Source organism: Zootoca vivipara, chromosome 4, assembly GCF_965207765.1.
Source record: "Zootoca vivipara chromosome 4, rZooViv2.hap1.1, whole genome shotgun sequence".
In the NCBI taxonomy this organism is placed as follows: Eukaryota; Metazoa; Chordata; class Lepidosauria; order Squamata; family Lacertidae; genus Zootoca; species Zootoca vivipara.
In genome coordinates, this window is record NC_142587.1 from 84,820,734 (window position 1) to 84,847,341 (window position 26,608).

At 43.2% G+C, this 26,608-nt stretch overlaps 1 protein-coding gene across 1 annotated transcript in view; it reads left to right on the forward strand.

Moving 5' to 3' along the window:
• The window catches only part of PDGFD (platelet derived growth factor D), a 148,516-nt gene extending 134,868 nt beyond the window's left edge, over positions 1 to 13,648 (forward strand). The window contains exons 6-7 of the mRNA XM_035115660.3: positions 752 to 966; positions 10,311 to 13,648. Coding sequence (XP_034971551.3) covers positions 752 to 966; positions 10,311 to 10,445 — 350 coding nt within the window. The 3' untranslated portion in view covers positions 10,446 to 13,648. The remainder of the gene's footprint in view (positions 1 to 751; positions 967 to 10,310) is intronic.
• The last annotated feature ends 12,960 nt before the right edge of the window (positions 13,649 to 26,608 follow it).

A 26,608-nucleotide genomic window follows, 5' to 3' on the forward strand; every position in this document is an offset into this window, starting at 1 on the left:
GCCCATCTGGCTGGGTTTTCCCCATCACTCTGGGCGGCTCCCAACAGAATATTAATAATAAAGCGATAAAATGTCAAACATTAAAAACTTTCCCAAACAGGACTGCCTTCAAATGTCTTCTAAAAGTCAGGTAGTTGTTTATTTCCTTGAGCTCTGCTGGGAGGGCGTTCCACAGGGCGGGTGCCACTACCGAGAAAGCCCTCTGTCTGGTTCCCTATAACCTCACTTCTTGCAGTGAGGGAACCTCCAGAAGGCCCTCGGAGCTGGACCTTGGTGTCCGGGCAGAACAGGTTAGTATTGTTTGAGAACATTAGAAGAACCTGCTGGATCTTCTTAACCCTCATGACTATTGGCCATTGCTGGTCTCATCCTCTATAAATTGGCCTATTCTTATTATAGAGCTGTCTGAGCTGGTCACTACTATATCTTGCGGAAGTGTATTATACGTGTGGAAGGATTTACGTGTGGAAGTTCTAAGATTTTATTATCTTTATAAGTGTTGTGATTTTAAGGTTTGTACCATCATTTTACCTGTTCCTTTTGGTTTTAGAGCTTTATATATTTTAGGAATTGCAATTTGTATGGTGCCCCCCTTCCCTGCAGGCCCCGAGATCTTATGAGGAAGGACAGGTTAGAAATGTATTGAACAAATAAATTTTCTTTACAAATGCCATCTCTCTCTCTCTCTCTCTCTCTCTCTCTCTCTCTCTCTCTCTCTCTCTCTCTCTCTCTCTCTCCTTTTCCATTTCAGTTGACTTGGATAGGTTGAATGACGATGTGAAGCGATACAGCTGCACTCCAAGGAATTATTCTGTCAACATAAGGGAGGAACTGAAGCAAACCAATGTTGTTTTCTTTCCACGCTGCCTTCTCGTCCAGCGCTGTGGGGGGAACTGTGGCTGTGGGTTCACGAACTGGAAATCTTGCACATGTACAGCAGGAAAATTGGTGAAAAAATATCATGAGGTACATCAGTCTTTACTTACGTCTATGGTCTTCTAGCCTCAAGATAATCTGTTTTAAAAGCAAGCCCTCCTAAATGTTTACCTTTTCACACACACATGCATCCCCTTCATACCAACTCTTCTTGGTAACACAATTTAGTTATTCATTTATTATTTTTAGTTTTGATCATCATTATTATTAGCAAGAATGTAGGAATGTATTTAATGCAATCTACTACAACAGTGCTGCAGCAATTATCATTATTGCTTTACAATTTCTGAAATAAACATAGTGGTACCTGGGAAGTTCAACTTCCAAAACGTTTGGAAACCAAGGCGCAGCTTCTGGTTGGCTGCAGGAAGCTCCTGTAGCCAATCAGAAGCTGCGGAAGTCGCATTGGACTTTCGTGTTCCAAAGAACGTTGGCAAACCAGAACACTCACTTCTGGGTTTGCAGCATTCGGGAGCCAAAATGTTCGACTCGCAAGGCGTTCAGGATCCAAGGTAATAAATGATTACACAATCAATTATTTATTATTTAAGTTAAATATTCCTACAAACCCTAACAAAATGGGGGGAGGGGGTGCATGGCAATGAACATTTTCCAGCTCAATTATTTCCTCTCCCTACTCTTCAGCTTCTGTCAACTGCAAAGTGCAAGACTCAGGAAGGTGTTTTATTAACCATCTACAGGAGAGAAGTGGCCTCAGTGTTTAAACTACTCCAATGACAAAAACACACCCTATATTTCCCCCTTTTTTAAAAAAAACAACAACACCCCTTTATTTCATGCAAAACAGTGAACATTAAGGAACAAACCAAAACAGAACAAGCCCAACCTATGATTAAGCATTATACGTCAACTGGGCGGTGGTAGAGGAGGAATGGAGGGCAGAGAGAGAAAGAGAGGAGGGGATGGTAGAGAGAAAAACAATGGGGTGGCCCCACATACATCTGCCTCTATCCCAACCCACTGCTGTTTTGTGGCTCCCAACAGATTATCCCCAAGGGAATGCAGCCTTCAGTGGAAATAAGCTGCCTGCCTCTGCACTCATGGATATTGCAGGCCTTATCCCCCAGTTTGATTCAACAGCATTCAGGTTGCATTCATGTAGCCCTTTAGAAAAAGGATGCCTAGGCTTGCCATACGCCAGGAGAATTCCTGACATGTCCTGGCAAAATGTCAGAGGAAACCCAGATGTACGGCAACGCGCTGGAAAAAAAGCAGCATAAACAGCTTCAAAAGCATAAAATCATAAGGAGGAGGGGGGGGGCTTTCTAAAAAAAAAAAAAGCTCAACAATTTTGCGTGTTTCAGGAATTTTTCTTTTTGAAATATGGCAACCCTAAAAATACCCACCTCACCAAGCAGCTGCTGGAAGGGATTCAGGGGCCTGAATTCAACCGCTCCCTGCTTCTCCTTACTTACTTACTAAACATCTTATTGGTGGGATTTCAAAATTTATAACACATGCTCTTAATTAAGAAAGTTAAACACCTGAGAGAGCTCATCTCTATATGGGTTGATTGAAGTGGGATGTGGAGGGGAGGCTTTTTTTTAGCAACATTGTAAACTTGCTGCATCCTGAGCGTGATCAAATGAAAACAGGGCAGCTCTACTTTTTGGGGGGATGCTTATGCAGCACCCAGATATTAATCTAATGTTGGTGATTTATGGTGAATATTAAAGGTCCAGGATAACAGATTATTTGGCCACTAGGTAGGCATGATGGGGAGATACCTGAGTTCCACCGGATGAGAAAACCTCTGTGTGTGTGTGTGTGTGTGTGTGTGTGTGTGGTGCAGGAGAGGGAATTTGCTCGCTGACTCCACCACAAGAATTGCTATTAATTCCTTCCATTCTTTTTATCTCTCAGACTGGAATTAATTAAGGACAATGTTCTAGCTTTAGCTTCGAATGACCTGGCTTTTGTAAATTTAAATGTAAATGTATCCTTTAGGGATGAATTAACCGTACAATGAACATAGATTTGGATATTAGAATTAATAGGCACTGTGAAGTTTAATCTATATTGGGTACATGAAAGACCAGAGTGATGTTAGTCCAGCACATTCTTCCCAGGCAAAATTCTTGAATTTTTCTGAATCCTAGGGCTAAGCATTCATCCCTAGCTTTGTTCCACATTTATCTAGCCATTTCCTCTCATTAAAAAAAACGTTATCAGCAAGAGCAAGAGGGGTTGCTGAGAGCATCTCCTGCCTTTCCTTTCTTGGGATCAATTCCAACACTGAGCAAGAGGCACAATGGGACAATTCTCAAGGGACTATGCCACCTCTGAATGTATAGTGTGACCATACACTCTATCATTTAAAAAATTGTCTATGTCAGGCATCCCCAAACTGCGGCCCTCCAGATGTTTTGGCCTACAACTCCCATGATCCCTAGCTAACAGGACCAGTGGTCGGGGGAGATGGGAATTGTAGTCCAAAACATCTGGAGGGCCGAACTTTGGAGATGTCTGGTCTATGTAAAGCTAACTTATTATGAGGCCTTCCTACAGATGGGCAAATGTATTGCATGTACAAAACGTTCAATGTTATACAGCAGAATATTTTATATAAGACATTTGTGTACTGCCCGTCAAAAATATTTGTCGCAGGGCAGTTCACAATCCAAAACTGTAAAAATATGCAATGCAACGTGGAGATTGAGGTTGAATCCTGACAAGACAGAAGTACTGTTTGTGGGGGACAGGAGGCGGGCAGGTGTGGAGGATTCCCTGGTCCTGAATGGGGTAACTGTGCCCCTGAAGGACCAGGTGTGCAGCCTGGGAGTCATTCTGGACTCACAGCTGTCCATGGAGGCACAGGTCAATTCTGTGTCCAGGGCAGCTGTTTGTCAGCTCCATCTGGTATGCAGGCTGAGACCCTACCTGCCTGCAGACTGTCTCGCCAGAGTGTTGCATGCTCTGGTTATCTCCCGCTTGGACTACTGCAATGCGCTCTACGTGGGGCTACCTTTGAAGGTGACCCGGAAACTACAGCTAACCCAGAATGCGGCAGCTAGACTGGTGACTGGGAGCGGCCGCCGAGACCACATAACACCGGTCTTGAAAGATCTACATTGGCTCCCAGTACGTTTCCGAGCACAGTTCAAAGTGTTGGTGCTGACCTTTAAAGCCCTAAATGACCTTGGTCCAGTATACCTGAAGAAGCGTCTCCACCCCCATCGTTCTGCCTGGACACTGAGGTCCGGTACCGAGGGCCTTCTGGTGGTTCCCTCGTTGCGAGAAGCCAAGTTGCAGGGAACCAGGCAGAGGGCCTTCTTGGTGGTGGCGCCCACCCTGTGGAATGCCCTCCCATCAGATGTCAAAGAGAAAAACAGCTACCAGATTTTTAGAAGACATCTGAAGGCAGCCCTGTTTAGGGAGGCTTAATATTTAATAGATTATTATTTTATTTCATTTTTCTGTTGGAAGCTGCCCAGAGTAGCTGGGGAAACCCAGCCAGATGGGCGGGGTATAAATAATAAATTGTTGTTGTTGTTGTTGTTGTTGTTGTTGTTGTTGTTATATAATTTGGAATAGAAGCCTAATCTGAATATTTTCTTTTGTCACTTTTTTATTTTCCAACCAAAATTAACGGTTGTAACTTTGTATAGAGGTTTTCAAATGTGGCCCACCATTAAGTCCCCTATTACAGGGATGGGAATGCTTTGTCTGTCCAGATGTCATAGACTCTAACTCCCACCAGCCCCAGACAGCTTCCGAGTGCCAGTTGCTGGGGATCACAGGAGGGGAGATTTCTGTGGCACTCAGGTCCTGCTTGCATAGACATCTGGGTCAGTTATTGTGAAAACAGGGTGTCGGACTAGATAGGCTGTTGATCTGATCCAGCACCCCCTTCTTAGAAGAGAAATTGGCTTCCCCCCCCTTTTTTTTAGATGCATAGGAAAGTTAAAAAATATTGATTGGTTAGAAGCCAAGAAATTAATAATCAAATTAAAAAGAGAGATGACTTTACTCAGCCTTTTCATTCTCAAGTATGTTTAGTGACCCCAGATTACTCCATAGTCAAACAAGGTCAGGAAGTGAGATGCAGGTTGCATTAAAAGCCCAGAGCATTTATCACCCGAGGAAATGTGGCACAAACACAACCCCTTGATATCCTTCAATAAAGTTACAAGGCAGGGAGCTCAGACCTGCATCACATTCACCTGCCTTTCCCATATAGTCAATTCTATGAGAACTTTTATAAGGCCATCATAATCTTTTATATTCTTATAAACACTATCTGGCTCAACAGTTGCATTTTCCATCTAGTTTTTTATTAACAGGGCTCCGTATACAAGATTGATTCAATCTCTGATATATGAAGGGATGAGGGGAGGAATATTTTCTGAGGCACAGTTTTCTTTTCCTTCCCATTCCTCTGTCAAGCCCTATCCTTACTTCATACTTAGCATCCTACGGATGGTAAAGCCAATGTAAAAGTTCAAAGCAATTACATAGCAGAGTCCCTGAACGACCCTTTCCTCCTATGAGGTCAGGAAATAATTTTCTCTCTGTTTCCCCAAATTTCCTCACGTTTTCTTGAGAGCTCAGGAGGGAGGAAGAGAAGGGATGCAATGAAGCACTGTGTGCGCCACACTCTGTCTGCGCAGAGGTCAAACATGTTCACCCAAGGGTGAATTGGCTCTGAGTCTGCACAATGGAGGACACAGATCTGGGGTGCATTCAGTTTTTATATATATATATATATATATATATATATATATATATATATATATATAAATAAGAATAATATAGGAGAAAACTGGGTATTGAAACTTGCTTAACCTAAATCATATATCCCAGTTTCCAGCTGCCCTTTAAAGTACGCTTCACACAGAGTATATGCAGTCAGAAGTCGACCTGGCTAAGAAAACACCACCAAGAGCGTAGGGAATTATCTCCCTTATATGAAACCCCTTACTAGATGCACACTTGTAAAAGTATACAGATGAAAATACAAATGATTGGGTTTCTTTAACTGAAAAACAAACTGACTCTAAAGAGACTTTAAACTAAAGATAAATGCTTTCTCTCTTAGCAACTTTATCTACCCACATTCCAACCTTCAAACCATTCCAAACCTCCCACAAACTCCCACATAACTCCCCTTAAACTACCCGAGAATTAACAGCAAACTAGCTTTATAACTAAGCAACTCTCATACTAAGATTCAACTGGGAATCTCTTAAACTGAGTCTCTCTCTTACTAAGATTCAACTGAGAGAGTGATCTACTAAGAGATCTAAGATATGCAGAAGGCTTTCTGGCAGAGCCTTATATACAAGGAGCAGAGCCCACGCCTGTGAGCAATTAACAGAAATCACCGGCACCGGTTTCTCTTAAACAGACAGTATTTACATTAGACCGGCTCTAAAGTAATTTGACTATTCAAAAAATCCAACACTCGGATACCATATTAAACAAACTTAGCCTCCCTCCAAGCTTGTGCATCCCATTCTCCCATGCTCTCCTCTAGCACATACTCAATAAAGAGATCAGAAACCACATGGGCAAGTCCAGGGTTCGCTATGACTTGCACTTGTAAAGCTATTATGGTGGTTTAAAGTTACATCTGTACTTGTCTAGGGTGTTCAAAGAACATGTGTGTTGGGGGTGACGTTGTTGGGATGCGCACAGCAAACAGGATTCGCGAACAAACACATCAATGCTCCATGCTATGAGCATCTGCCCAAGCTTCACTAATCCCTCTAATGGCAAACTCAGGTTGTGATTGCCACCAGAAGCAGATCTCAGATAGGACCACTGAAAAACTACAGGCGATCCCAAAAAGAGCCTGCTGTATCAGGCCAATGGCCAGCCTTTCTGTTCAGCATTTCTGTTCTCTGGACAGCCAGATGCCTGTGGGAAACAGGAGGAAACAAGAGGAAAGTATCAGTCTGCTCAGTGGACCTCTGAGGTTCACAGAAGAAAACAAAAGCATTTGAAAGCCTAAGGGGGCAAATGAGGACTGAGCATCTTCAGTAGCCTCGAAATGTTGATAGTTCATTGAAAAGGAAAGTGGAAAACTGGGAAGGTAGTGTAGGCAATATTCTGCATCAGCCTCTAGCAATTTATAGTATCCTGAAAGAGGACACTTGGCTGGCTGAAACCCTGAACAGGACCACTCATACGCCAAAGGATAAATGGACATAAATCTGACATCAGGAATTACAAGACAGAGAAACCAGTAGGAGAACACTTCAATCTCCCAGGACATTCTATACAAGATCTCAAAGTAGCTGTCTTACTACAAAAGAATTTCAGAAATAGACTGGAAAGAAAAGTTGCTGAATTGCAACTTATCACCAAGCTTAAAACCATGGAGAGACCTGGTTTGAACAGAGACGTTGGATCTTATCTTATTATACATGATAAAGCGATCCCCTTGCTTTTTCATGCAAGACCATTTGCAGTCGTTTACAGTCAACAGCTATCAGTCAGTCAACCACCCATTTCCACCACCCCTCTGAGTGATACCCCTCCCCACCCTTTCTCTACATTTAAGCGTCTGGGGACTTCTATTTCAGTGTATCTGAAGAAGTGTGCATGCACACGAAAGCTCATACCAAAATAAAAACTTAGTTGGTCTTTAAGTTGCTGCTGGAAGGATTTTTTTTTTATTTTGTTAGGACCACTCATGTTAGGAGGTGAGAAGGATACACTGCAACCTTTTTGCTTCAGGTCCCAGTTGTATTCACTGTCGAGGAATAGGCTCCATATTAGGTAGCTTCCTTTCAGTAGGCTTGCATATTTCAGCAAGCCTCGTGCCTGCAACATGCAAATGTGAGCTTTTATTTTAAATACACAGAGTTCCCTTTAATATACCGTGACTATGGCAGACGACCTTGCCTTTTTCATCTTTTTCAGGTCTGCTGAATAAACCTGAGCCTAAGACTATTAGATGGAAGCTTGGATTGAAATGTTAAGCATCAGTCCCTTGATCACTTAGTAAAGCCGCCCAATTTCTGTGTTGTTCAAACACCGCTTTCCGGCCTTGGGTGGGAAAGTGCCTGCCAATTCATTTCTCTCCCGTTATCAGCAAAGTGCATATACTGCGCTCATGTTTCTTAACGGAAAATACAGAGAAGACAAAATCCCTAAACTGTCAGGAGGTCTGCTGGCTTAAATGCTGGGCAGATCCTCATCCCTTTACATGTGCTTTCATTCGAAAAGGCTGTTTTCACTGAACAATGCTGGTACATTTCAAAGTGCATTTTACTTTAATTATATTTTGAGAAAGCGCTTGAGCACGATCCATCTTCTCCACTCAAAAAGCTGCAGGTAGAAGAGGTGGTGCCTACGGAGCAAAGGTGGAGAAGCTTTTTCAAGCCAAGGGCCACATTTGATCTTGGATAACCTGTCAGTTATCCAAGGCTAGTGCTGGGAGGGGCCAGAGGCAAAAGTAGGTGGAACAATCAATGTATATGTTACCTGGGGACATCTACACACATACACATGAACACACGCCTCTATTCTTCATCCAGACAGGCAAGAGGCATCATCAGAGTTCATGGACAACTTCTAGCCAGGCAAAAACACTTGAGGAGGCACGGTGAAAGAGTATTGCTAGGGGAGAGTCCCAAGGGCTGGCCAGAGAGGCCTGGAGAGCTGTATTTTGCTTCTGGGCTTAAGGCTCCCCACCCCTGCTATATAGCACGTATCCCTGCATGCATTGCACCAAGTGTACTCCAAGGCACCTACCAACTTGGATATGTGGGGATTCCAGGGCTCTGGTACACAGGCTACTTCCTGAGCATGCTATGCAATTGAGTGCAAGTAGCAAGATGCTCAGTATGTATTACAACAATCCTGCACCATTTACTTTTGGCTACCAGTTTGTTTCTGAGTCCGATTTAGAGTGCTGGTATTGACCCTTAAACAACTGAGAGGCAGGATATTGAAGGTCTGCCTCTCCCTCTAAGAACCTTCCCAAGCATTAAGATCTGCTTTATATGCCCTGCTCTCTAGCCTGGCACTGGCTCGATGTTAAATTGGTTCAATTTCCATATTAGGATGTGGATTTAGGTCAGAGCCAAACCAGGTAGCCACCAAAGCACTTCAGACCAAAATAGGACTGTTTCTGAAGAGCCAGATTGGGGTATAAATCAAATGTTGTGGTTGGTGCACACTCCTGATTTATACCCCATCGTATATACTTCAAGGTGGCTTACAAGATAGTGATGCAATAAAACAGCAGTATTATACAGAAATAACAATTGGGTGGGGGGTGGGAAGCTGAAGTAAGAGACATCATAAAAAACTCTGAAAGATAAAGTCAGCACCTGAAGGTCAACAACCTTCCCATATAGGAAGGTTTTAACACTTTGATGCAACACAAGCAAGAAGAGTGCTGTCCTGTGTTCTTCCAGCTTAGGGTCACATGGGGGATTCAGCTGGTGCTCATAGGACAGAGGCCACATCCCGAAGAGGAGAATCACAGCAAGGCTAGCTTGGAAGTTCAGTCTAATCCAGTAAGGCACTGCCAGATCACAAGCAGAGTAGCAGAGCAAACAAGCAGCTTGTCAGAACCATGGAGAGCTCACAGTTGGGTGTTGCACAAATACAAAGCTTAACAAAACATTGGTCAAGCCCACGCCTTGACCATTCTCTTGTGGTTACACCTTTCCTACCACATTGGCTGGGGAAGGGCCTTGCATACACACTTTGAAAGGACTGTAGCTCAGTGATGTAGCATCTACCTTGCGAGCAAAAGCTTCCAGGTTCAGCCCCTGGAGTCTACCAAGTAGAGCTGGGGAAAACTGCTTCCTGAAAGCAACTGGCAGTCCGTGTCGACAATACTATCAGGCTTCAGGAAATCAGCAGTAGATAAGAGATCAAACAAAAGGAATGCCTTACCAGTTAAAATCTTTAATAACCACAGTGAGAAAACAAAGAACACATTTCCTAGAAACGGCAGTGTTCCCAATTAAGGGACACTCCCCCCCCCCAATTCCTATTAATCTATATCACTCCTACGTCTTGTAATCTGAGTTTGTACCCTCCATGACTTTGGGAAAGGAGGGTGCATACTATCCAGAGACTGTGAATCTGTTAACACCCTCTCTTCTAGTGTTTCTTCTGCTAGCTGTTCCTTATCCAGTATTTCCCAGCTTCTGCCTTCTGAACTAGGCCCCTCTGCAAACCACTGTTCCAAATCCATGCTGTCCTCCGGCTCCTGGGAAGATTCAGGATCAGGGGGATGGGGTGGCTCCTACCATTCTTCCTCAGTTCAACCCTCCTCAGCACAGTCCCTGACAAATACTGAGCTAGATTGACCAATAGTCTGACTCCTGACCAATAGGCATGTTCCGGTGTTCCAATGCCACTGACAAAACGTCTGCTTTCCTTCCCAGGTGTTGAGGTTCATCCCTGAAGCAGGTCACATCAGGCGGAGGGGCAGAACCAAGAACAACATGGCGCTGATCGATATTCAACTGGAGCACCATGAGCGTTGCGATTGTGTCTGCAGTGCAAGGCCACCTCGATAAAAAGAGACCATGCCATCCCGTTTGCAACTTAACAGGACCTCTTTCCCTTGAAGGAGGAGCAGTCTGCAGAAGTTTGCCCAGTGGCCATTGAACTTTGCTAACAGCCTGGCTTGTAGCTGGTAGAGGCGCCCATAGCCTCCCAACTCCCAAAGTACTAAGTGCCATGACAGCTGATCATTAATAATACTGATTTATGGTATCTGACTTCAAATATGGGATTAAGCAGTAGAAAACAAGAGAAGCCAAAAGCTGAAATCCTCAGTGCATGCAGTGAGCATGATAGCAGTATTCTTTTGGCTGAATTTCCTAGTTGGCTTTAAAAAATAATAATCGATCAGCCTACATGTTACACAGTGAGTAGGCATGCAGGTATTTAAATGCTGCTGCACACAGCCCTTTGCGCACACAGCCTATTGACTTAAGCACACTTAAAATGTAAATAAGGGAAAAATATTATGGGCATACATGTATTCCAGATAGCTAATCCCAGTTGATACATATTCACCCAGTCCAGCATATGTACACCATGAAGAAACAGTTGCCCACACCTGGATCCGATGTAATGGATATATGTTACAGAACATTAGTGTTGTATGGGGGAGCAAGAGGCCACATCCACCAATGTATTTCGCATACCTTGATATATCCATTGCAACACAGAGATCGCCAGAAGCAGAGTAAGCCATTGCTGGGGCCTGTGCATAGGCTTCTGCTTGCTCATAAAGTATTCTGGATTATGTTGAAGCGCTCCCCCAAAGACTCCCCTGATCCCAATACAGGTTCAGATTCCCTAAAAGACTATGATGAACAGAATCATATGCAATGCATGAAGTCTATTTTTGATTGGGCTAACATCCACCAGTGTGCCATGTTGTAGCCCAGAGCTGCTAGACATCTTAAGTTACATTTAGTGTAGGGATGAATGGTTTCTGCATTGTCAGGAACCGCACTTATTCTCCAGATAGTGATCAGCATCCTTAAGGTGGTGCTTAGTGGAATACTCCATGGTGTTTCTGAAGAAAGTTTGGGAATCTTCAGCTGTTACTATTTGGTTCTAGAATATTCCTTCCCATCCCACAATCCACACGCATTTCTAGACCTAGACTGAGCTCATGAGCACAACGCTTTGTCGAAAGACAGTAGCATACAAATAGCCTTAACAATGAGGAATGCATGTATCAAGATAGGTTCATCTGTTCCATGCAGAATTCTCACCTGGTTGTGTGGAAAAGCACAATAACTTCCCTTCTTCACCACTTCATCTCATCCCTAATCTGCACCTGTGTTTAAAGTGGAGCACCTTAGAATGGTCCTTAATAATAATATGTTTCATTTGTATAGTGTTTTGTTTTTCTTAACTGTTCAAAGTGCTTCACATACATTATATAGCAGCAATTTATTCAACAAGCCCATAAGGTTGTTATACTTTTGTAAGGCAAATCAATATTATTATCCCCCATATTGAAACTGGGGGTGAGGCTGAGACTGAGAAACCACTTATTGGTTTGACCAAGACCATTTAAGTGAGGGCCCATCTGCACTATACTTTAAAAGCACTATCATACCACTTTAAACAGTCATAGCATCCTCCAAAGAATCCTGGGAACGGTATTTTGTTAAAGGTGTTGAGCTTTGTAAAGGGCCCCAATTCCTCTCCCAGAGCTCCAATTCCTGGGCTGGTTTAGCAGTCAGTCTCTTTTTGCAGGGACTCGGGGAACTGTATTCTCTGGGAGGGGAATAGGCAGTGGCGTAGCAAGGGGGGCAATGGGGGTGGGTCACCCTGGGTGCCACCCTGGGGGGGGTGACACTCAGTGCCCCCCCACTGGGGAACATTTTTTTTATTTTCTGTTGCATGAGATTTTTTCAACTGTTCTTATATGTTCTTTCAATGCTGATTTCATATCTGAAGTCAGTTTTGTTCTTTAAGCTCTAGATTTTTTTTTGCAATTCATGTTTTTCACTTTTCACCAGAGCCAGAGCTGCGTGGGGGGGGGGTTGACAAAAAATTATGCACCGGGTACCACCTGGGCTTGCTACGCCTTATAGGTTTCCCCTAAGAACATAGGGAGAACATATAAGAACACAGGAAGAGCCTGCTGGAGCAAACAAATGGCCCATCTAATCCAGCATCCTGTTCTCACAATAGCCAACCAGATGCCTGTGGGAAGCCTTCAAGCAGGATCCAAGCACATGAGCCCTCTCCCCTCCTGTGGTCTCCGGCAACTAGTATTCAAAAGCATGGCTGCCTCCAGCTGTGGTGGAAGAGCATAGACATCATGGCTGGCAGCCATTGATAGCTGCCTCTTCCTCCATGAGGAGAGTATCCTCCTAACAACTCTCAGCATCCCTGGCAAACTACAGTTCCCATAATTCTTTGTGGAAAGCCAGGACTGTTTAAGGTGGCAGGCTACTGCTTTAAGTCTATAGTGTACTTAGGGCTTGAGTTAATGTCAGAGGTGAGATTCAAACTGCGGATCTTCTGATTCGCAGCTCAGTATCTTAGCCACTACACTAAACCAGCTCTTCCTGCGTATGTACGTATTCAGTGGGCAAGAGTTGAGTTCTACCTTGTCTGTATTCTTTTAGCTGCATATAAAATGCCACAATTCTCTCATTATATACTATAGTGTTAACTGCATCTAGTAGCTTCCATGGCCAGGTTTAAACTTTTGGCACTTTGAAAAAAAAGATCATGGGACTGAATTTTTGGTGAGGCATATTAATGCCTTGAGCCTCACCTGATTCTTGCTGAGCAATACTGAATGCTTATTATTTTCACAGAATATAGATATTCATTTACTGCCTGCCTCCTGGTAAAATAACATACTTTTAAAGGCTACTTACACAGCCAGCTTTTGGACATATTATGAGAATGTGCTTTTGAACTTATGAGAAAGTTTTTTGATTAAGGTATGGAAGAGGATCCTTTCCAATCATGTTTTTGATTTGATTTCACCCACCCACCCAATGCGACCTGTCCAGTGCAAAATGTCGGCCAGCTTAGGAGTTTCAAGGCAATGAACTCTTGGTTGTGGATATAATGGGAAAATAGGGTGGAAGATTTCACAGACAAGGATTTATACTTCACAGCCATCTGAAGCTGCACTTCATTTTTATGGGTTGCTGTTTCATGCCTGTCTCTAAGGATGAAAGGAATAGTTTTACAATAGCATTTCCTGCATTAAACTGAAATTGGCTTGTTATCAGGTAATATTGTGAACTTTTAAACCACTCCTGTTCTGGTGATTACATCAGTGGTAGAGTTCTAAAATTATCTCCGTCCTCTAGATTGGTTTCTTTTATCAAGCTGAATGCATTATCTGCTCCCTGTTTTTATATCTCTATCAAACCCTTCTTGGAATACAGTTGAAATATTGAGTGAGTTGCCACTTAGCATTCTGGTGGAACTCGTGGGAAGCCAAACATGGCTTATGGGATTTCTTGGTCTTCTTTTATTCAACCTGGGTTTTATTTCCCCCCCCCCAGGATACCTCTTTAAGATGCTTAATTCATTATGCTCCTGTACTCAATGAGCAGCTTTGAAGCCAAAGATTCTCAGCTTTATTACGTATTTTGAAAAGATTCTTTACAACTCTTCACTTGGGCAAAATTTTTCTAGAATTCCGTGTTAATACCGATAAATTAGAATGTGAAATATATGTGTGTTAAAAAGTCTTAGTGGACATTATTAACTATACCGTTGTCCAGGTAGGGCAGCTGTATGTTTTTTCATGGGGTTAGAGTTCCATTTGGTTTGACCTTTTCATTGAAACTTGACTCTTTGCTTCAGGCATGTGGTGGGCTGTTCACAAGGGGGAATTACATGTTTTGGGATGTGTGTGCTTGTTTGACAATGCATGTGAGCTCAGTCATGGGATCTACTACAGCCTTCCCCAATCTGGTGGCCTCCAGATGTTTTGAGATGCATTTCATTTCTGAACTACAGAAACTGGAAGGTCACATGAGCCTGAGATTTGCTCCTGCCCTTATAACATTAATGGCAGCTCAGGCTTTTGAGCTGGCCCATGCAGACACTGTAGCCAAGGGACCTTCCTTGTGAATAGTCATAGAATCATAGAGTTGGAAGAGACCGCAAGGGCCATACAGTCCAACCCCCTGCCAAGCAGGAAACACCATCAAAGCATTCTTGACATATGCCTGTCAAGCCTCTGCTTAAAGACCTCCAAAGAAGGAGACTCCACCGCACTCCTTGGTAGCAAATTCCACTGCCTAACAGCTCTTACTGTCAGGAAGTTCTTCCTAATGTTTAGGTGGAATCTTCTTTCTTGTAGTCTGAAATCCATTGCTCCGTGTCCGCTTCTCTGGAGCAACAACCTTTCTCCCTCCTCTATATGACATCCTTTTATATATTTGAACATGGCTATCATATCACCTCTTAACCGTCTCTTCTCCAGGCTAAACATACCCGGCTCCCTAAGCCGTTCCTCATAACCCAAATTAGCAAAAGTCATATTCCGCTTTGAAGGTGGGTTGTTGTGGTGGTGGATAGATTTATCAATCAATAAATAATATTCACAAAATGAACCAGGTTGGCTATGCCAGCTCCTGTCCCTTTGACACCACCTTTCATGTCCTCTGAGCTAGCAAAGAACATGATGCTCGTGAAGAGTGGACAATGCAAATGTGTTCATGTGCAACGTCTACAAAATCTAAACATCCCAAAGGCTATGTCAGCACACCAGGTGTCAGACACAAGTCATCACAAAAGAAACAGATGCTTTCCCTTCCCAGATGCTTTCCAACAGTCTCAAACTAGGTCTGTGCACCTCTGGCTTCTGTTCTGCTCTCTTCATTATTCTGCATGTTCTTTGAGACCAGGGAAAGGGGAGCTTGTCACAGCAGAAGGGGGAGATTACTGGGATTCTTCAGCAGTCTCTTAACCTCCCTCCTCTACTCAGACACTGAACGGCTCCCTGTCACAAGCTCTCGCTGCTCACTGAACTCTGCTGCCCCTTCAGCATCCATCACCTCCTCCCAGTCTTCTTCCTCTGAAGAAGATCCCTCTCCTTGGTGCCCCACCACCAATCTCATGGCACCTCTGGGGTTTCCCTTGGGGGGTCCCCCAACTGGTGCCTTCCACCATTCCTCTTAGCCCAGCCAGTCCCTGACTCCAGGTGTAGCTTGCTCAACATGTAAGTGTTCCCCTCCTCTCTCCAGTGAGCTGACACAACTGGTCATGAGGAATGAGCTGTCAAAATAGCAATGACAGGTTTGATGCTAAGGCAATAATAACAAAGGAGGTAAGCAAACAGGACTCGCGTGTATTTATTGCAAGGAATTATAAGCAGGCCAAATCGCTGTTCTTTTCCCCATTCTCCTCTTCCCCCCCCCAATTAGATTTGATACAATTTCTCTGGACACAATTCACTAGGAAGTTCTCCTGCACACCCTCAATCAGAATGATTGTGAGCTGCACAAAAGGACATCCGATTGCAGCATTTGTATTGAAGTTATGAGCCAGTGCTCTCGTTTTCATTCAGTTCAAACAGTATCAAATCCATTGCACAAATATTACTTGCAAAGAATCATGAAATAGACCCATGCTTTCGAAGTGACTGCTACTTGGGAAGATTGCTTTTCAGAAAGAAAAGAAGGAGTGGAAATCACTGTATTCTTTAAGATAAGACTCTGCTTTTTTGAGGTGCGATTTATACATGTATTGTTGTTTTTGTTGGTGTTATATCCCTAAAATGCTGCCTTTTCTAAACCGACCTTTTGACAGTTTGGCACACACAATATTTTGCCTCTTATGGCCAATTAAAAATAAACTGTAGCTTTTGAAGGAGGTGGTTCCGATTCATTAATACACATTGACATGATTTAACACATGGGCACAATAGCTGGCATTCTTTCCTTTCCTGGAATTAGTCTCGATAAGTTTCTCATGCAGATCCCAGGCACCCATATGACATAATTGGACCCCATTCCCCCTTTGTCCTTCCTGGCCAGCCCTCAGCTGGAGTGCATAAAGGTAAAGGGACCCCTGACCATTAGGTCCAGTCGTGACCGACTCTGGGGTTGTGGCACTCATCTCGCGTTATTGGCCGAGGGAGCCGGCGTACAGCTTCCAGGTCAAAGCCACTTCTGGTGAACCAGAGCAGCGCATGGAAATACCGTTTACCTTCCCGCTGTAGTGGTACCTATTTATCTCCTTGCACTTTGACGTGCTTTCGAACTGCTAGGTTGGCAGGAGCTGGGACCGAGCAACAGGAGCTCCCCCGTCGCGGGGATTCGAACCGCCGACCTTCTGATCGGCAAGCCCTAGGCTCTGTGGTTTAACCCACAGCGCCACCTGCGTCCTTAGCTGGAGTGCACAGGCAGGCTCAAGGATTGGTCAACATGACTCACCATAAACACCAGTGAGAGAGTCTCATTTATGAAAATGTGGGATCCTTTTCAGCTGTGCTGAAGAAAAAAAGAGTACCGATTAACATGAGTTTGACCAAACTCTGGGAGGCAGTGGAAAACACGAGGGCCTGGTGTGCTCTGGTCCATGGGGTCACGAAGAGTTGGACACAACTAAACAACAACAACCCATGTGACTAACACAGCAAGGAATCAGTGACAGTCAATGGAAACCATGCCTGGAGATAAAAGAGCAAGCACAGTAAATATTAGAACTGAACAGTATAGCAGTGGGGTGTGTAAGTTGAATATTTGAAGAATCAAAATATTTTTCTAGGAGAAATTTCAACTGTGCTCAAAAAGCAGCTCAAAAATATTTTTTTCCGATTTAGCTCAGTCTGAAAAATGAGCAAAAATGGGGGGGGGGAGTTTTAGCATTTTAGATCACTATCATCGTCATCTTATTTGTATGCCGCCTTTTCCTAGTTGAAACTATGCTCAAGGCGGCTTACAACATGACAAGATTTACTTAATCACAAACATAATAGAAGTCATAATAAATAAAACACATCAAAAAGTTCATAACCAAATGGAAACAATTTCCACGTAAATCATAAGATCTACAACAGCAGTACAGTGGACCCTCCGGTTACGTACTGCTCTGGATACAAAACTTTCAAGTTACGAATGCGGCCAACCCAGAAGTGTATTCTTCCGGGTTTCGCAACGTGCGCATGCGCAAAAGCACTCTATAGTGCCACGTACGTGCGTGCACAGAAGCGGCGCCTCGTTACGGATTTTTCGGGGTGCGCACAGACCCCCGGAATGATTAAGTCCGTAACCAGAGGGTCCACTGTAATATCAATAACAGCAACAGCTTTCTCAACCCCCCACCCCTCTGTAAACAATACTCCAGCCCAAGAATCTGTTCGACAGCCTCAGGTTTTGCAGCTGGAGTCAGTCAACACTCCACTCTCCCAGGCCAGGTGAGAAAGGGCCAGCAAGGCAGAGTGCAGGTCTTCCAGGGCTCACAGCCAAGGTGGTCACATCTAAAACAACACAGATAAAATTTAAAAGCAGCTGCAGTCCTTGTGAAGCCTGTCAAGCCCCACTCCAAGCCAGGTGGAGAGAGGCAAATAAGTCAGACACCGTCTATTAAAATTAGAGTGTTAAACTGCACAGTCAACAGACGAATCCCTGGAGGAAACGCCAAATGGGTTCGGATTTCACCCATCCTTCTGGGGGAAAAATAAAAATCGCACATGACATTCACAATAACCTTTCCATCTTCAACGCAAAGAGGCTTCACCCTCTGCCGCAACAGTAATCTCTTTCCAAAGGTCAGGCAAGGATTTCCAATGTACTCCTAAAACAGATGGCGAGGAAAGGCAACTTCTAGTCTCAACAAGCCAAAATATTTCATTCCCTCTTTCCTCTCTCTCTCTCCCCCCCACTCCCAATTACACAACATCTGAAAGACAATTACACTTTTTGGTTATTCAATCAAGATAAATGCTGCAGGATTGTGTGTGGGAGCGATTATTTATTTCTCCCCTTCGATTTTAATGAAGGCACTTGGGTCCAATTTAAATCTTTGACGAGGAAAGGTAAGCAAATTAGCTTTCCCTAAGAAATGCATTTCGCATACAACTGAAATCTTTGAGACTGAAAGATTTTGTTAATTAAAGGAAATCCCTTTGTAAGTTTTTTTTTTACCTCCCCCAACAAAATGCTAATTGAAGGTACAAGAGAAAACAAAGCTTCCTCATGCCGGTAGGTATCAAATTTAGGACGAGGGAAAACACAGGAGAAGGCCAGAAGGATCTCTGCCAAATTTTCTTGGTGTTGTTGTTTTTTTAAAAAATAAATAAATTTGGTTGGTTTATAGCAGAGTTAATAGCTTGGAAGCTGGAGCTACACTGTTCCTTACCACACATCACTACCATTGCTTTAAAAAAAGAGTAAATAAAACACACTGAGGTCCCATTGGTAAAGAAAAGGGGTTCTAATAGCATTTTTCATATTTACAAGGATGGCTTTGGATTCTAAGCCTTCTCATGGCTGCCTCATGCAGTGGGGAGACTGGGATAGGGAATGAGCTTGGGAAGTTTAGTGGGAAACCACAAAGTTTATTTTCCCTGCTCTCTGTTGACTTGAGGCATGCAAGGTTGCTTATAGCCAACAAATCTTAGATACCAAATTCATAGCTGTGTCTTTATTATACATTTATTTTTTAAAATTCTGTTCCCCACCATTCTTCCTTTCCCAAGCTTACTGCAGCTTGAAATAAAGCAAAATAAAGTTAAAACAGTCAGTACTTATTACTATTATTATTATTATTATTATTATTATTATTATTATTATTATTACCCCACCCACCTGGCTCCCAACAGAATATTAAAAATACAATAAAACATCAAACATTAAAAACTTCCCTAAACAGGGCTGCCTTCAGATGTCTTTTAAAAGTCAGATAGTTGTTTATTTCCTTGACATCTGATGGGAGGGCGTTCCACAGGGCAGGCGCCACTACTGAGAAGGCCCCCTGCCTGGCTCTCTGTAACCTCACTTCTCGCAGCGAGGGAACCGCCAGAAGGCCCTCGGCGCTGGACCTCAGTGTCCGGGCTGAACGATGGGGGTGGAGACTCTCCTTCAGGTATACTGGGACAAGGCTGTTTAGGCTTTAAAGGTCAGCACCAACACTTTGAATTGTGCTCCGAAATGTACTGGGAGCCAATGTGGGTCTTTCAGGACCGGTGTTATGTGGTCTCGGCGGCCGCTCCCAGTTACCAGTCTAGCTGCCGCATTCTGGATTAGTTGTAGTTTCTGAGTCACCTTCAAAGGTAGCCCCACGTAGAGCGCATTGCAGTAGTCCAAGCGATAGATAACTAGACCATGTACCACTCTGGCAAGACAGTCTGCAGGCAGGTAGGGTCTCAGCCTGCGTACCAGATGGAGCTGATAGACAGCTGCCCTGGACACAGAACTGACCTGCACCTCCATGGACAGCTGTGAGTCCAAAATGACTCCCAGGCTGCGCACCTGGTCCTTCAGGGGCACAGTTACCCCATTCAGAACCAGGGAATCCTCCACACCTTTACCATGAAATCAATCTTCATTAAGGGCATGTGGAACCACAATGTGATTTTATCCACTTGTTGAAACTTTTGTCTTTTTCCCCATTCCACTTGAGGAGAGGAAGTCCTGAATGAGGTTTAAATTTCACTTCAGGCAAAATATAGTGATTGCCTAAGGGAGTTTGTACTTTCACCTCTATGGGACAATTTTTCTACTTTTTTTTTAAAAAAAAAAGGTTTTTTGTGTTCCTTCCAAATTCCTCAGATGTTCTGCCTGACAGAAATAATCCCCGTATTAGCATCAACATTTGCCATCCTCAAAACTTGGCGACAGCCTGAGGGAAATGTGGCGCTCTTGTAAAATGCTGCAAGTTTACAAAAAAATCTCATTTTGGCTTCTCTCCTTTAATGCCCTGAAAAATTTAGCCTCAGAAAAGTAACCTTCAAATTAGTTTCAGGTTTCGCTTGAGGTGAAATTTCAGTACCAAGCTGAATACTTAATAAGCAGCAGGAGGTCTGTACTGCACAAAAAGGTTTGTCGAATGAAAATATTTTTGCCACAGCCCTATTTTGAAAAGCTTGGGAACCTTCAGTAAAATGATACAGCTGCCTGCTCAGAAGTAAGTCACTTTCTGTTTAATGGATCAGTCTAGAGTTTGGTTTATGGCCGACATTGGGGAAAAACCAGGATTCTTGTGCCTTCAGAAATCCTACAGGTTAAACCCTTTCTAGAATGAAAATACAGTTGTGGGGAAAGCTTCACATTGATTGTATTGCCTAATTTTGTGTTATAGCTTGCCCTGATGGCAACCACTTTGTGATTGGTACCCACAGCACTTTTTCTTGAAATTCTATATGTGCTTAGTAGTCCCAAAAGGTTGGTGACTCCTGAGCTACCAGGACACTATAGAACAGGCATCCCCAAACTGCGGCCCTCCAGATGTTTTGGCCTACAACTCCCATGATCCCTAGCTAACAGGACCATTGGTCGGGGAAGATGGGAATTGTAGTCCAAAACATCTGGAGGGCCGAAGTTTGGGGGTGCCTGCTATAGAACACAAAAGACCTCAATGTTTCAAAGTAGCTAGAAGATTCAGAGAAGACATTAAAGCCCACTGCAATACTCTCTCTGTGGCCAGCCCTTGAAAATGGTCCAGGAACTTCAGTTGTTCCAAAATGCCACTGTCAAAGTTCTATCTGGGATTAGCTATGGTGTATATTATTCCAGCAGAGGAGAATTTAGGGGAGCGTGACCGGTTCTCCTGCACTTGATACTAAAATCTTGAACTAGCAGCTTCCCTTCAGACTCTTAAACTAGAATATTTTACATATCCTTGCAAATGGGATACAAATCAATCAATTAATAAAACAGACCAATCAATAAACGTTTAAATGAATAATTAATAAAACAGACCAATCAATAAATGTTTAAATGAATAGTAAATAAACAATATGCCTTGTTTTTGCAACTTCGTGCTGACAGCTTTCCTGCAGACTCTTAAACTAAAATATTTTGTTCATCCTTGTAAATGGGGTTGCTTTCTGGTTAACTGGATAAATGCCTCAGCAAACAATGAATTGCACCAAAGACTGAAGGAAACCATTTCTGACTTTAAAGAAAGAAAGCCCACAGCAATGTAATAACCAGCTGCTGCAAACTATATAAGATACCAGCTGCCAGCTCTTATCCATAATAGTATTTCTTCCGTTTTCTTCATATAATGCAGTGTGATGAATCTCAACGCTGTTCAAAAAGCATAGATCCACAGCACACACTGTCTACTCAGGCTTAAGCCCCACTGGGTTTAATGAGGTTTAGTTCTCAGTAGGGAAGGACTGTAATATATAATGTGCCATATAAATATATTTATATTTCACGTGTGTTTTGACTATGGTCCATCAATTAATGAGAAAATGAATTGTGGGATGCAGGTTTTGTTGGGCTAACCTTGTTTTCAATGGTGGGTTTGGTCAGTTTTCTTTCATTCAACAAATCACATCTCAGTGTTCTGTATTCTTCAGCCTTCTGATGTGTCCAGACTTCCTGAAAAAATCCATTGACATCCTCAGCAAGATTGGCATATAAGCACGGGAAATGGGAGGGAGCTGTCTATCATGCTCCTAGTGGTTTTGTTTTTAAAAACAGACTTTTTGAACTTTTAAAGAAATCAGTGTAGGGTTTGTTTTTGTTTTTTAAAAAGAGGAAATGCTTCCCTTAGGAACAATTTCAATGACCGTGCCAGTCTCAAGCACTTGGTAATTCACCTCCTGGACTTTCCACCTATGCACACTTTGGTTGGTCACTTCACAATTCTTCTCCTCCTCCTCCTCCTCCTCCTCCTCCTCCTCCTCCTCCTCCTCCTCCTCCTCCTCCTCCTCCTCCTCTTCCTCTTCCTCTTCCTTCTTTGGTGATCACTTGTAGCCAAGTAAGATTGTATTCTATGAACACAATCGTAACAATGAGTCCAACCTCCTGCAATGCAGGAATCACAGCTATCAATAACCTTAACCTCCATGCAAAGTAGCACTGTGACACCTAGGTGGCTTTTTGCCAGCTGCTGCCACCACCAGGTAAGTCCGATGCGACCCACCAGCACAAGATGGGACTTAAGGAGCAGGCTTTTTGCTGCACCTCAGCTGGTGCTGTTTAGCTTTCACTGTAGACTTCTGGTACAGTAAGCTCCACCCAACACCCATCAGAATGATACAGAAATCCTAATCAAGATCTAAAGTGCTCTGCAAATGAGGCACACTCTTCCATTGTCTCCCAAGAAGGATGGTTGCCAGCAAGTAGTTTTATTTCTGTTTCGGATACCTTTATGTTGCTGTTGTTTAGTCATGTCCGACTCTTCGTGACCCCATGGACCAGAGCACGCCAGGCACTCCTGTCTTGCACTGCCTCCCGCAGTTTGGTCAAACTCATGTTTGTAGCTTCGAGAACACTGTCCAACCATCTCGTCCTCTGTCGTCCCCTTCTCCTAGTGCCCTCAATCTTTCCCAACATCAGGGTCTTTTCCAAGGATTCTTCTCTTCTCATGAGGTGGCCCAAGTATTGGAGCCTCAGCTTCACGATCTGTCCTTCCAGTGAGCACTCAGGGCTGATTTCCTTCAGAATGGATAGGTTTGATGTTCTTGCAGTCCATGGGACTCTCAAGAGTCTCCTCCAGCACCATAATTCAAAAGCATCAATTCTTCGGCGACCAGCTTTCTTTATGGTCCAACTCTTGCTTCCATACATCACCACTGGGAAAACCATAGCTTTAACTACGGTATATGGACCACTGTCAGCAAGGCGATGTCTCTGCTTTTATAAGATGCTATCTAGGTTTGTCATTGGTCACTTTTATACTATATACTAATAGTGAACTCATTCTCTGAGTGTGCATTCTTCTGTTGTGAAAGTGGCACCACCCATGCTCAAGATGAAGGCATTAGCACCCTATGGTTTGGAGGAAGCCTATGGTTTGGGGATGGCTTGGCACCCCACCCACTCCCGCTGCCAATGGTACAATGAGGACTTAGCATGCCTTGTTGCCTTACTGACTACTGGAGGGAGGGGAGAGAGTGCAGAAACTCAGAAGAGGGAGAGAGAAATTGTACTTATTGTTTTTAAGATTTGCTCATTGCTTTATACAAAAAAGGTCTCAAAGCAACTGAGCAAGATAAAATACAACCAATAAAAACAATTGAACCTAGAATGTTTAAAACATTGCATTGTACAAAATACATAAATTGTTCAAATAAATAAAAAAAATTAAAAAATTGTCCAGTAGCACCTTACGAGTCCAACTAAGTTTGTTCTGGGTATTAGCTTTTGTGTGCATGCACACTTCTTCAGATCTGAAAAAGTGTGCATGCACACGAAAGCTTATACTTAGTTGGTCTCTAAGGTGCTGCTGGACAATTTTTTTAATTTTTTAATTTATTTTGACTCTGTCAGACCAACACGGCTACCTACCTTCATTCATTGCTAACGTCCTACACCCCCCATTCAAAAAGAGCACCTCCGCAGAGTTCAGCTTAGTTACCCAAAGCCTAAGTGAATAAAAGAGCTCTTGGTCTGGCACATAATCTGGCAAGCTGGGACGCTGAACTAAAGCAGTCCATGCTCCAAGATTTTGATTCAGGTCCCATCAGCAATATATTGCTGCTTTTGTCTATTTCTTTGTAAGCCACCCCCAGGAATGGCGATTGGCTGTTGAAGGGTGAGAGGTAAAGTTAATAAATGCAATGTGAGAGAGAATGCCGCGGGAAATTTCTGAGCAGGCCAACTTTCAGCCGCTGAACGGGGGGGGGGGGGAAGAGCGCTTAACAATCTCTGATCACACCTCAAGTCATTGGAGTGACCTTGCTCTGCACTTCTCTCCTGAAATCGGAATACTGTTCAGCCAAGCGAAACGGATGCCAATGAAAAGAGCACCGAAAAGGAGACGAAGAGAAAAGACCTCCGACATGTGACTGAAAGGCCAATATTGCACAGGCAGAAGGAACAAATTGGCTTTTGAAAAATGTAGAAGTTATTTTTAAAGAACAAATACTAATAAAGAAATTTCCATAGCCGTATCAGCGCAATAAGTCTCAGGAATCAGTGGGGGAGAGTGATTTCAGAGAAACCAGGAGAGATGTTTTCTTGTCTTGATGGAAAGATCCTCAGGTAACGAAAGTATTCAGAAGTCTACAAAATTAAAAAAAATTCCTTCAGTAGCACCTTAAAGACCAACTAAGTTTTTATTTTCATATGAGCTTTCGTGTGCATGCACACTTCTTCAGATACAGTACACTGAAACAGAAGAGCAGACCATCCTCTGACTATACATAAGGGTTTGGTGACTTCTGTTTCAGTGTATCTGATGAAGTGTGCATGCACACGAAAGCTCATACCAAAATAAAAACTTAGTTGGTCTTTAAGGTGCTACTGAAGGAATTTTTTTATTTTGCTTCGACTCAGACCAACACGGCTACCTACCTGTAACCAGAAGTCTACAGTGAAAGCTAAACAGCACCAGCTGAGGTGCAGCAAAATAATAATAATAATACCGTGTTTCTCATATTATAAGACATGTCTTATATTTATTTTTTCCTAAAAAAAAACACACTATGGCTTATTTTCAAGGGATGTCTTATTTTTTTCCTCCTCCTCCTGCCGCAGCCGGCATTGCTGCTGCGCCTATCACTATGTCTTATTTTCGGGGTATGGCTTATATTCATTGAATGCTTAAAAATCCTGCTATGGCTTATTTTATGGGTATGTCTTAAAATATGAGAAACAGGGTAATTATTATTATTATTATTATTATTATTATTATTTCTACCCCGCCCATCTGGCTGGGTTTCCCCAGCCACTCTGGGTGGCTTCCAACAAAATATTAAAAATACATTAAAACACCAGTCATTAAAAACTTCCCTAAAAATGCCATCTCCTTAAGTCCCATCCTGTGCTGGTGGGTCCCATCAGACTTACTTGGTGGTTGCAGCAGCTGGCAAAAATTGACCTGGGTATCACAGTGCTACAGGTGCTTTGCACAGAGGTTAAGGCTATCAATAGCTGTGATTCCTGCATTTCAGGAGGTTGGACTATATCAGTGTTTCCTAAACTTGCATCTCTGGCTGTTTTGGGACTACAGTTCCCATGATCCCTGGTCCTGCTAGCAAGGGATGATGGGAGTTGTAGCTCCAAAACAGCTGGAGACCCAAGTTTGAGAAACACTGGTATAGATGATCCTTGGGGTCCCTTCCATCGCTACAGTTCTATGATTCTACAATTCAATATTCACCAATCACATATACTAATTCCTGCATCGAGGCAGAATCAGATAAGTGTTGGAGATGTAATGAGCTTACCTTCCAAGTCCTGGACTGCAGAATCCAGGACCGGCAGCCGCGTGACACCGGATGTTGCGTTGACGCAACTTCCGGTGTCGCTTTGCCCTTCTATGGGCACCAAAATTGGCTGCCGCCGGCTTCGAAAGTCGTATCTACGCATGTCCGGAAGTGTGTAGACGCAACTTCCGGTGTCGCTCTGCCCATCTATGGGCACCAAAAATGGCCGCCGCCAACACCAGAAGTCGCGTCTACGCACTTCAGGACATGCATAGACGTGACTTTCGAAGCCGGCAATGGCCATTTTTGGTGCCCATAGAAGGGCAAATCAGAAAAAAATGGCCACTGGCAGGAGAAAATAACGGAGAAAAACGGGAAACAAAGTGATACGGGGGACCGCCGGGAAAAGGTAAGTAAAAACAGGGGGTTTCCCGGGGAAAACGGGGTACTTGGCAGCTATGGTAATGAGGTTGATGGTATGTTTTGTCATATGTGGTGGACTTGTAAAAGGGTAAAAGAGCATTGGGAGATGATATATAATGAACTGGAAAAAAATGTTTTAAAGTATCTTTCAAAAAACAAAACAAAACCAGAATCCTTTTTGTTGGGGATAATTCAGAGGGAAATTCTCAGGTGTCTAAAAAGACTATTTATGTATGCCACTACGGTGGCCCGTGTTTTGTTAGCCCCGAAATGGAAAATTAGCGAGGTCCCAACCAAAGAAGAATGGCAATTTAAACTGATGGAATATGCGCAGCTTGCAAATTTAACATATAGAATAAGAGAACAAGAAGAACATACGTTTAAAGAATACAGGAAAATGTTTACTGAATATATGGGTGAAACAAAATAAAAAAATTACTTCCAGTAGCACCTTAGGGAGCAACTAAGTTTGTCATT